At 49.1% G+C, this 12234-nt stretch overlaps 1 protein-coding gene across 1 annotated transcript in view; it reads left to right on the top strand.

Annotated features, from left to right (window-relative positions):
* The window catches only part of LOC144139702 (uncharacterized), a 48948-nt gene that overhangs the window by 26216 nt on the left and 10498 nt on the right, over positions 1-12234 (top strand). The window contains exon 9 of the mRNA XM_077671988.1: positions 1746-1865. Coding sequence (XP_077528114.1) covers positions 1746-1865 — 120 coding nt within the window. The remainder of the gene's footprint in view (positions 1-1745; positions 1866-12234) is intronic.

The raw sequence follows: 12234 nt of genomic DNA, 5'->3' as shown, positions 1-12234 counted from the left end.
GCTGCACCGCTTGGCGCCCTCCTAACGGAAATCTCAAACGTGCGTTTGCTCTGGTTAACCCAGAAGGCACCGCCGTTCCAAGATAAACTTCTAGTTTCTCGCACTTCCAAATCAGCCACCATTTTCCCATTGGCGAAAATCGTTTTTATTTATTTTTTGAATAAACAGCAAGCACCGTCGTTGTTCCAGGTGTCAAACAAAATAAACCACAATATGCGACCGTCGCGTGAAGGTTGAGTGCGAACAGAGCGGTGGTTCACTTAAGTAAATTTTTCAAAGTGTTCCAAATACTGTCGCACGACCCTGTGTGCCTACATTGTAAAGGGCTCTGCAACATTAAAGGCCAGCTGCACTCAAAATTTCGACCTTTTGAAAACCCCATTTTCGTATAGTCTGCTTAAAAAGAAAGCAACATGCAAAATACAAGAGCTTAAATACGCGCGTGGACGCCAGCAGGCGGCCAGCAAAAATCGGCGATTTCGAAACCGAAACCGAGGCAAGCGCGACCATTGCACTGACGTAGCAGCTTTCCAGCGAGCGGCCGGACGGTCACCAGCTCGGGAGAAAGTCTGCGCGCAAGGTCTACGTGCGCACGGGGCAGCCGATGGGTGAAGCGTGCGCAGCAGAGTTCGACCGGTTCTCCATCTGCGTGGCTGGTCAGAGGCGGAAGCTTCCGTCGACTGGAACGTCACAGGCGCGTCATGACTGTTTACGCGTTCCCCGGCAGGTGCAGCGTGGTCGGCGGCGGAGCTTTTTTAAGCGCTTCTTACTGATTAACGAGCCGCTTCATGTTGATACCACTTGTTTTCCAGCAGATTTGGGGGGTACTTATTACACATTAAAAATAAATCTGTCCGAGTTGAAATTTGAGTGCAGTTGGCCATTAGCCATAAAAGCTTTCACTCTTTGCTTCGCTTCTCTAAGCATAGGAAAAGCTGTAGTAATCGCCAGCCGGGAGTGAAACGGCTTAATTTGCTCGTCGCAACATTTCCGCCTTCCGTTTCCGCTTCGCCTTTTTGGCTTTTTTAAGTGCCTAGCGAATACGTTTATTGCTACAACTGAACGAAAGCCGGCCAGTAGCCGCTACACCACTGTAATTACGTAATTCGCGCGCACAAAGAACGGCAAGACTATAAAAATGCATAGTTTTCTTGTGGAAGCTTCTAAATTCTCTGAAGGGCGCAGAGCAGTAATTTTCGGCTGAGATACTTTGTGACCTCCTATTCTATGTACTGCATGTGTCGGCTACATTTACTACGTTCTGAAAGCATTTAGTATTTAAAAGAAGTTAAAAAAAACTTTTCAGCGTCCCTTTAAGACTAACGAAGCGCTGGAAGCGTCAAAGTACTTGTAGGTCAAGCAGCGGGTACCCGTTTAGTATTTGTATCTAATAGCACCGAAATATGATTAACAGCAGGCCGGGGCATACAAGCTTTCTCAGCGCTCCTTTTATGCCTTTCCTTTTCCCACGCACTCGTTATGGAGCCTGTCGAAGCCAATGGGGATTGAGGAACCGCATTGGACATTAGACAACGCCGACACCGGCCCTTTCCTTCAAGTGGCAAAGCAGTGCTTTTGAATGTTGTTGTGTGCTTTCATAGTGCCGCTTTGGCGCTCTGTTTTTATACAGGAAAACTAGAGCGGCTGTCATGCTGTTCGAGCGCTTCTGTTCATTACAGAGCTATAAATGTGGCATATGCTGAAGTTCTTGATTACTAACATTCCAACACTTGTTTTTTCCGCAGTTCTGCTCGAATTCTTCGCTGAATGTGACGTACCTGCCCGGGGTAGAAGCTGCGTTCACCTGGAACGCCCGTTCTGGAACAATCATTACCTTCGAAACTGGCTTTGTCCTCATGCGAAAGGTATTCTCTCTTACGTGCGGGCATTTTTCGCTGAAGGCAGCTTGTGACTCCATCTCAAAGTTGAACTTGGCACATATTCGGGGTACCTTTTCAAACCATGATTGTAAAAATATATGGGGACAGATTTCGCCTAAACACATGTTTCATGAAGGCGCTGTTAGCTGAACTAATGCTAGCTCCGCGAATTATGCATTTTGTGCGTACGCAGGGCCTTGCGGATGTTTTCGTTTAGACGATTTACAATTTGTGCTTTCTTCGTTCTACTCGGCTCTTTTCTATTAATGTGTAACATTTTCTTGCCAAGTACTACCACAGCCACGGCCGTGTAATACCCTGCATTTCCAGTGAAAAGCAGGTTTTGGCTGAAGTAGCACTTTCGTACGTTACAATAGCGTAATTAGACATTTGTTCTCCAAACTTTTTAAAAACCAAATATAAAAAAAAGAAAACTACAATTTTTTTAAAGAGTTTCGAAAACATCATTCCTATTCATGGCCCCATAACCACCAAAGAGTAAACAAAAAACTGCACGGTAGCTCAACCTAACGCGCGAAAGTTAAAGGTAGAGAAGCGGTGCGCATCCTTCACGACACGTATCCAGTGCCTTCAGAAAACAAAGATTAACATTATTAACACGAAGTTTCAAGTCAACGATTGCAGCCGATTTGCTTCTTCTTCGCTGCCGCAGCGACCTTCACTTCTTATTTGTTGCTATAGGGAAGCTCACAGTAACGTTCATGTTATAATCATTCGGCATGCGATCGGCCAGTAGCGATCACGCACTTTGGCCCCTTTGCATTGAAGTGATTCATTGTCTCGTGCCCTATAATACAACTTCGCAGCATCCTCTGTGGCCACGTGTTCCGTGTTGTCTCTCTCTACTTGTGTCCGTTCTCTATCCTTTGCGCGACGAGACACAATTGCTGCTTTTTTTTGTTTTGTAATAACGAACTTTATTTTCTCTCTCGAGGCGAGCGACCTTCTCGTCGGGTGTGTGGACGACTTGGGGGTGACCCATCTCTGCGAAGTACCGGGCGCACGTCTAAGACGGAATAATATACTACGTCCTAGCGCTTCGAATGACGAACGCACAGCCCTATTTTGTGGGGAGAGCAATAACTCGATAGTGACATGAAGAGTGTCATTGTGATCGCGAAAGTGTTGCTACGATTGTGGCAAAGCTGTAGGTTTTCTTTAGTCCAATCTTGGCGAAGCTCTCTAAGTGGCTACGCTTGCCTTGACAAACATGCACTGGGGACGCTGGGGTTCGTGGTGAGGCACGCGGACAGCAGCGCTCGGCATTTTCTTGGTTTTTTACCTGAACTGACGGGTGGTCGCCGCGAGGCACCCGCTCATGTGCGCGAGCTCACGTGCACTCGCCTTTTTCTTGCTATTTTTAACTGCAGACAGGAAGAAAAACAGTTTTCTAAACAGCCTCGCTGTTAAAAATCTTAAAAAGAACGTTGGAAATACAAATAATCAAATAGCGTAAACGGAACAACTTTTGCACTACGCCTTGCGTCTTCGGAAATAGACATTAGTCGCGAAGCAATGAAACTTAATCGCTGCAATGCTGTAGATATATTTCAGTAGCCAACAAAAACCAGCGAACCTCAAAAACAGTAAAATAATTCAACGTCTCCACGCCTCTTATAGCCATATTTGGCTGCAAAGAACTCACACTGTAGAAAAGGGGCCTAGAATGCTATGTATCAGTACACGATTCTCAGAATTTCTGCAGAGTTTTGTTTCTCTTCCTTCCTTGAGAAGATGTATGAGATGCATATGCCAGAATCCATTGTTTCGTTTTTGTCATTATTTTTACTTTCTGTTAATTCTTTTATAGTTCTTCGTCAAACTGTTTGGATATTTATCTCCATTTCCGTTATTGAAAGGCATTCAGTGACACCCGGTTTTAGCGAACTGCAATATGCGCCAGGATTGGTTCGATATATCCAATAGTGCGAAGTAGCCAAATCCGCCCATAACGAGTTTTTTGTTACGTGTTCTTAATACGCGGCACCCCCTCACCCCCCTCCTCTGCAGAACCTAACGCAATAATGTATACCATTACCACTCAAAAAACTATATACTGCCGCGAACCATGCATTTGGTTTATTTATTTGTGTTTTGCTTTTGCCGCCCGGCGGCGCCGGCCTGTGTTATCGGTGTTGTCAGTGTGCCAAGGAAGGCGCGTATTGCGTTCTTTCTGTGCCGCATGTGTTATCTGTTCTGATGGCGACAACATTCCGAACTAACGTCGTGAACAGCCTGAAATAATCTTCCTTCATCTACAGTGTTCTGGAGACAATTCGACTATTTGAGAAACCCTCGCGCCGAGTGATAATTCCCGCAGAACTGATGCCGCGGCATTTGAATCGTCGGCGCTCGCTTTCGCACGTCACTTTGTTGACTGCTGCTTCACCGCCTGTGTATTCTTTCAGTTGTTACGGGAGCACAAGTTCGCTCCAATAAACTTTTTTTCCTTGAAGACCACTGTGTCGTCTTTGGTTTCGTGACATCTGGTGAGGTGCGGAGTACATGCCCCCTAAGCCTGTGTCAGTCGCCGACAGCAAGGTCTTCAGCCAGATTTTGGACCACTTCCGGGTACCGTGAAGAAAGAACACGTGAAAACCACTACGATCAACGCAGGCACCATGACCAGCGCTTCTAATCCTGCCCTCGTCCTGCAACAGCCCCGGTAACCACCATCGTTCCGCAGATCCGCCGGAGAAGACCCGGAGTACTGGTTGAAGAAAGTGGAGCGGGTCCGCATCTTTAACCCGTGAAATGATGAAGAAACCTTCCGCCATGTTTTCTTCTATTTAGAAGATACGGCCCGAACGTGGTTTGAAAACCATGAAAGCTCCCTAACTGACTTGACTCTCTTAAGAACGAGTTCCTCAAAACATTCGCCACCGTCGTGGGGAAAGGACGAGCCGCACTTCTGTTGGAAACACGCAAGCAACACCTCAGCGAAGGGGTCCTGATCTTCGTTGAGGAGATGAAGCGACTATTTCGCGGTTGCGGACCCCGAAATAACGGAAGAAGCTACGCTTCCTAATGCGCGGTGGGAATGACTAACTGTTTGCTGGACTTGTCCGCAAGCCTTTCAAAACCGTCGCTGAATTCGTGACCGAAGACACCACAATTCAGAAGGCCCTCGAAATGCGTGCTAAGCAGTATGACCGCAATTTCATTGGCGCGGCCAATGCGAACTACGTCGACAACATGCAGATTCGGGCTGATAGCCTACGTGAGACCATCCGCGCAGTAGTGAAGGAGGAGCTGCGGAAACTTCTGCCCTCGCCACCGCAGCCCCACGTCGCTTCCCTTACCGAAGTGATTAGGGAAGAAGTGCAACAAGCTTTGGGAACTTCTACGCCATCCGAAGTACCCCGTGAGCTACAAGCTATGACGTACTCCGCGGTTGTAAGTCGACCCCGCCCTTCTCCAACACGTCGTCAAGGGGCCCCGCCGTACCGCCGCCCACTGCCGCCCGCCCGACCACCTGTAGTCCGAAACCAGACACCGAGGAACCCGGACGTATGCCAAACTCCCGATAATCGTCCTCTTTGCTGCCACTGTGGAGTGGCCGACCACATCTACCATCGCTGCGCATACAAGAGACTTGGACTGCGAGGATTCTCTGTCGACGCACCTCGCACTCTCCCTGGCCAACGACCACGTCAGATCGACGAGTATCTATCGCAAACCAGCGGTGGCCCAGCTCGTTTCAACCATTCACCTTGGACCTTCGCATACGAGTCGCCGAATCGTCATAGCAATGCTGATTTCGCTCGTGGAAGGTCCCCCAGCCCACGCAGGGGAAACTAAATGCACCAACTTCTGGAGGTGAAGTTGGGCAACGGCGAAAAAATAACAACCCTCCAACGACGCATGCGCGAGCCGAAGACCGTGATTCAAGATATGGGGCCCTATTCTCGACACACAACTTGCCGGCAATTCAGGCAATTTTCGGGAAGTCATTTCTGATTGGCTTTCAATTTTGGTCACGTGCTTCCGGTTGACAAAGCGGTTGTGTATGCTGTCATCATTTTGACGTTTCATGTCGTCTACGGACACCAGTTCTAAAGTTTGCCTTATTTCTCGTTACTAAAGGCGCATAATTCTTTGCCGGCAATGAAAAACCAGACTAAATGCAGCGGACATGACAACGTAAGCCTGTCTTCGCTATTCAACAACAAAACTGCTTGTAATACACACCCCTCTGTGATTGGCTGAGAAGACGTGACGTAATTTAAACAGTTGGCGGGAACGATTACGCCATGCATTGGCAACTTCAGCCTGCGTAAAAGTGACGTAATGCTACGTAACAGCTTGAAAATGCCGGCTGTTTTTGTCGCAAAATACAAGCAAAATAGGGCACAATATTGCCCCGGCTTACGGCGCCGCGAAATGTGCGGCAATTTGCAGCAGGCGCAGTTTTGCATGCGCGCTGTTTAAAGCATGTTTCCTACCGAAACAAATTATAGTTTCAACTGCTTCCAAGTCAGCGATCATGGAACATACAAATAACATGCAGTATTTTGCTTTTATGCTTGGCAATGAAATAAAAATTAGAGGGCAGTACAAGCCTCTCCATGACAAAGAGAACCCAATGCATGGCATTTGTCCATACTTGTCCTAGTAAGCTGTTGGGTCACATGATCGAACTCAAGAGAAAAATAACAATGAAAAGTGTTTATTTAGTTCATTACAGCGCTGATTCCAGTCGAGCTTGACGAATGAGTGAATCGGCGACATCGGTGCGCTCCGCAGTTATAGGCACTTCGCTGCTCTTATGTGTCATAGAAGCGATGGTCGCGGCCGTCTTTTTCTGTGGTCACGCCATAAACTTGTAACATAGCAGCAGACGATGGCGTGGCGGCAGTGGCGGCAGGGAAGGTGATACCGCAACAAAGCTTGCATTGGAGCAGAGAGCCGAGCTATGTTAATAAAAGCGATTGAAAGAAATAAATAGGTACGGTAAAAAAATTGTGTGATGTTTTTTAGCTCGACATCCGCCTTTCACTCGCTTTTGGATCAACGTTACTCGATCGCCTCGTGGCGTTGGCGCCAAATTTGGCCTCCAGAAATGTTTTTCTTGTCAGCCTCAGCTACCGTCTTAATTTTTATAGTACATGCCAAGTGTTTTTATATCTTTCTTGCACAATATTTGATACCTTGGTAGCGGTCTTTATGAGTGACTCGTCAAATTACACTGCATGTCGTCATAGCTATAGGTACAGCACGTCACTGATTGCTTACGTCGTGCTTACGCAAAAAAACATGGACGAAATGCCGGCAATTTGTGCAGTCGAGAATAGGGCCCATGTCCTCATCCCGGCGACACGACCTAACCCTAACGAGACTCCCGAACACGACGACAACTACACAGCGCGACGCGCACCCAACATAACCGACACTGGCGCTGAGAAGACGACGACAACGACGATGCAGTGGGCCCGACCGCCAACTCGCACAAGCCCGACGCACCCGGAACTCGAGGGAGGCAGCGCCCGACGTCCAGGTGTCCATCGACGGCTTTGACGTAGTCGCCATAATCGACATGGGAGCCGACTACTCGGTATTAGGTAATGAGCGGGTCATTCGCGTCTAAGCTGACGAAAGTTACGACAAGATGGGAGGGTCCGCATATACGCCCGGCAGGAGGCCATCTTATAACGCCAAGTGGAACGTGCACATCACGCGTGGACATAGACGCCACCACGTACCCTGCTGTGTTCGTTATTTTACCTAACTGCTCCCGCGACGTAATTCTCGGAATGGACTTTTTGACGGACAACGGCGCAATATTTGATTTGCAGCCCAGTGAGATAACGTTTTCGTCTAATCACTCCACAACACCGCCAACGAAAGCAGATTACCATGCTGCTGTAAGGATAGCCCAGGATCACGTCACCCTGCCACCCTGCGCAAGCTTGATGATCGCAGTCTACAGTGATGATGCTGCTCCTGACATCGATGCTATCGTAGAGAGTGACCAAAGGTTGCTTCTCAACCGCGGTGTCACCGCTGCAAGAGGGATTGCGCGCTTTAAGCAATGCAAATCCTAAGTTTTGGTCACCACTTTCACCGACGATTACCAGCATCTAAACAAGGGCGCTGCAATTCCGTTCGTCGAAGAAACGCATGAAGCAAGTGAAGTGATCGCGGTCGCCAACGTTGAACGCGCACGCGCAGATGCTTCCCAGCTGACACATAATTTCGACGTGAACTCGGCGCTGCCGCCTCAAAATCAAGACATATTACTGAATTTGCTTCGTCGCTACAGCGAGTGTTTTTCGTCAAACTCAAAATTACGTCAGACACCCCTAGCAAAGCATCAAATTTTAACCGAAGATGTAGCCCGACCTATCTGACAGTCACCGTACCTCGCCTCTTCACACGAACGCGAAGCCATCCGTACTCAAGTCGACGACATGCTCAGCGACGACATTATGCAGCCATCGAAAGCCCTTGGGCTGCTCCGGTCGTACTCGTGAAGAAAAAATACGGCACATTAAAGTTCTACGTTCACTACTGGCGACTGAACAAAATAACCAAAGAGGACGTTTACCCGTTAGGACGAATCTACGACGCCCTGGACCACCTCTGCCATGCGAAGTACTTATCATCGATGGATCTGAAGACCGGCTACTGGCAAATTTAAGTGGACGAGAGAGACCGAGAGAAGACTGCATTTATAACCCTGGATGGACTATACGAGTTCAAGGTGATGTCGTTTGGGCTGTGCATGGCGCCAGCATCGTTTCAAAGAGTCATGGACAGTGTTCGAACTCGTCTGAAGTGGAACACTTGCCTCGTATAGGTCGACAATGTTGTGGTATTCTCCCGGACATTTGAGGAACACCTCGCAAGGTTGGAGTCTGTGCTCGAGGCCATTCGTACGTCGGGGTTAACGCTAAAGCCTGAAATGTGCCGTTTCGCGTACGAGGAACTCGAGTTTTTAGGCCACGTCGTCAACGCAGCGGGAGTCCTACCTGACCCGGCAAAAACTTCAGCCATTGCGATCTTCCCAAGGCCGAAAGATAAAAACGGCGTGCGAAGATTTCTCGGACTGTGCGCATACTACCGGCACTTCGTCGCAAACTTCGCACGCGTTGCAAAGCCACTCACGCGCTGGATGAAAGATAGCACTTCTTTCAGCTGGGTAAACGACCAAGAAAAAGCATTCTGCGAGCTGCAAAGACGCCTGCAAAGCCCGCCCGTGCTCGCTCATTTCGACGAAAACGCTGAAATGGAAATGCACACGGACGCCAGTGACATAGGCTTGGGTGCCATCCTCGTCCAAAAGCAAAGCGGTTGCGAAAACGTTATCGTCTATGCCAGCCGTGGTATGTCGAAGGAGGAGAAAAACTACTCTGCCTCTGAGAAAGAGTGCCTGGCTATTATATGGGGGATTTCAAAATTTCGCCCATACGTGTATGGTAGACCATTCAAGGCTGTGACAGACCACCATGCGCTGTGTTGGCTCGCCAATTTGAAGGACCCCTCCGGCAGTCTTTGGCGGTGGAGCTTGCGCCTGCAGGAGGTCGACGTTACAGTCGTCGATAAATCCGGCAGGAAACACTCCGACGCCGACTGCCTATTCCGCGCCCCTGTCGACCCACCACCACAAAATTTTAATGAAGACAGCGCGTTCTTCGGAGTCATGACGGAGAGCGACCTAGGCGCCCAGATGCGTGCCGACCCCAACTTACGGGTCATAATCGACAACCTCGAGGGATGCAACGCCGCCGTTCCTAGAACCTTCAAACACAAGTTACCAGCATTCAGCCTGAGAAACTCTGTCCTGGTAAAGAAGAATTTCAGCCCCGGAACAAGAATGAATTACGTTCTTGTCATCCCGGCGGACCTTCATGACGAAATTTTGGAAGCGTGCCACAATGACCCGTCTTCCGGACATCTTGGGACGGCTGGAACTATTGGAAAAATTAGGGCGAGGCACTACTGGCACCGCCTTACCTCTGACGTCACCCACAACGAGCAGAGCTGCCGTGACAGCCACCACCGAAAAACGCCGCCAATAAGACCCGCAGGACTAATGCAGCCTATCACAGTCCTATCCACGCCCTTCCAACAGATTGGAATGGACATTCTGGGCCCGTTCCCTATGTCACCATCCGAGAACAAGGGGATTGTCAGCGACAGGTTACATGCCGGGCTACGCAGAGACGGACAATCTTCCGAGGGGGGCTGCACAAGAAGTCGCGAAGTTCTTTATTAGCCAAGTTGTGCTGCGACATCGAGCCCCTGAAGTCCTAATCACGGACCGTGGAACGGCCTTCACCGCGGAGCTTATGCAAGGAATATTACGCTACAGCAACACGGATCACCGAAGATTGACGGCGTATCACCCCCAAATGAACGGACTCACGACACGTTTGAACAAGACGATTGCGGATATGCTGTCCATGTACGTCGATGTTGAACATAAGACTTGGGACGAAGTCTTCCCGTATGTCACGTTTGCGTGCAACTCACCAATCCAGGATACTCCACAGATGACACCGTTCGAGCTTGTCTACGGAAGATGGCCGACTACGATGCTCGACGCCATGCTTCAACACGTAGCGGACGACGACCTCAACTCCGACGTCCAAGGATACCTTGAACGTGAGGAGGAGGCCCGCCAGCTCGCTGGAGTTCGTATTACGGACCAACAGCTGGTGGATGCCGGACGCTACAATCTCCGACGCCTAGACGCCGAGTACCATCCTGGGGATTGTGTGTGGGTTTGGACTCCCATCCGACGACGCGGACTGAGTGAGAAGCTTTTACTACGGTATTTCGGACCCTACCGAATTCTACAACGTGTTGGCCACCTTACCATACCAGGTTATTCTCGATGATGATTCAGGAACATCACGACGACGCACGCGACCTGAAGTCGTCCACGTAGTCGGCTTAAAGCCTTTCTGCGCACGAAGACGGACTTTTATTTTCTTTTGTTCGGACTGTTGTTAAGTTAACATCGCGTCGATGCACTCTTAGAGGGGGGTAATGCCGCGAACCCTGCATTGGGTTTGTTTATTTGTGTTTTGCTTTTGCCGCCCGGCGGCGCTGGTCTGTGTTATCGGTGTTGTTTTTGTGCCAAGGGAAGCGCGTGTTCCGTTCTGTCTGTGCCGCATATTTCTTCTGATACGGACAGCGTTCCGAACTAACGTGAACAGCCTAGAATAATCTTCTTTGACCTAGTGTTCCGGAGACAATTCCACTATTCGAGAAACCCTCGCGCCGAGTGATAAAATCCCGCAGAGCAGATGCCGCGGCATTCGAATCGACGACACTCGCTTTCCCAGGTCACTTAGTGGACTGCTACTTCGCCGCCTGTGTATTCTTTGATTTCTTAGGGGAGCACAAGTTCGCTCCAATAAACTTCTGTTCCTTGAAGATAACTGCGTCGTCTTTGGCTTCGTCTCGATATTTATTGCAAGCAATAAAGCTAATTTACACTGTAACTAGCTACTTTCCCAAAAAGCGGTGATTCTTGTTTTCACTTTCGTTTTGGAGGCGTCAACTAGCACCGCATTTCCTGCATGCAACTACATTTGCATGAGTTTGCAGTTCGTGTCCTTCACTATTAAAGCAACATTGGTGGAGAACTCTGACTGCCGAAAGCGCTTCATTAAAAATCGGACGGCTTTCACTCGCGACATCCTCCGCCTCTTTGGTGCCTCCAGCATGCAGCGCCAGCAGCAATGACATCGGTGACGTCGTCGGCGTCCGAGGGGCTCGCAGTGAAGGCAACGTTGTCGTCGACACTTACGCAATCCTTGAAGGGCACTCCTTTCAGCAGAACATAGGGAACGTTGGCGAGCTCTTCGCACGATTCATCGATGCTTCCATCTTGGTCCGGACTCGCTGACTGGGAGGATTTGATGGTGAGTCAGGTGCGTCGGAAACAGTTACGGAAAGTTCCGGGAGTTACGTCGCTCCATGGGAGGCTCAACATCTCCATCGCCGCTCCTAGACCATGCATTTTGGCCGCAATTCTAGGCGCGCCGAGTTCGATATACAAGATGTGAACTTCGTTATAAGTAATGTGTTTCGCGTGTATATTCGTAACTGAACTTTCTTTGTTCGATACATACCATAATTCGCTCTATCCCGGTTGGTTATAATGGGTTTTGACTGTAATTATGTTAATGCTGCCAAGTATGCGTTTCTCTCGGTAATGAAGAGTGTGCATAGCTTGGTCTGTTTTCGCAATTGTTTCTGCTGTTTTACCCTTGTTTCTGGATCGTTTCTGTCTTCTTTTTGTGGGAAGGATGTAGACGATGCACATATAAAGTTTCGTCAGATTGCCCACCGTGGTGGCTCACGGGCTCAGGCACTGTGG

The sequence above is a fragment of the Haemaphysalis longicornis genome, unplaced genomic scaffold (assembly GCF_048455015.1).
Source record: "Haemaphysalis longicornis isolate Haplotype H1 unplaced genomic scaffold, Haemaphysalis longicornis Haplotype H1 scaffold_5, whole genome shotgun sequence".
Classification (NCBI taxonomy): domain Eukaryota; kingdom Metazoa; phylum Arthropoda; class Arachnida; order Ixodida; family Ixodidae; genus Haemaphysalis; species Haemaphysalis longicornis.
Note: the sequence above shows the minus strand (reverse complement) of the source record. Positions and strands in the feature narration are given on the sequence as shown.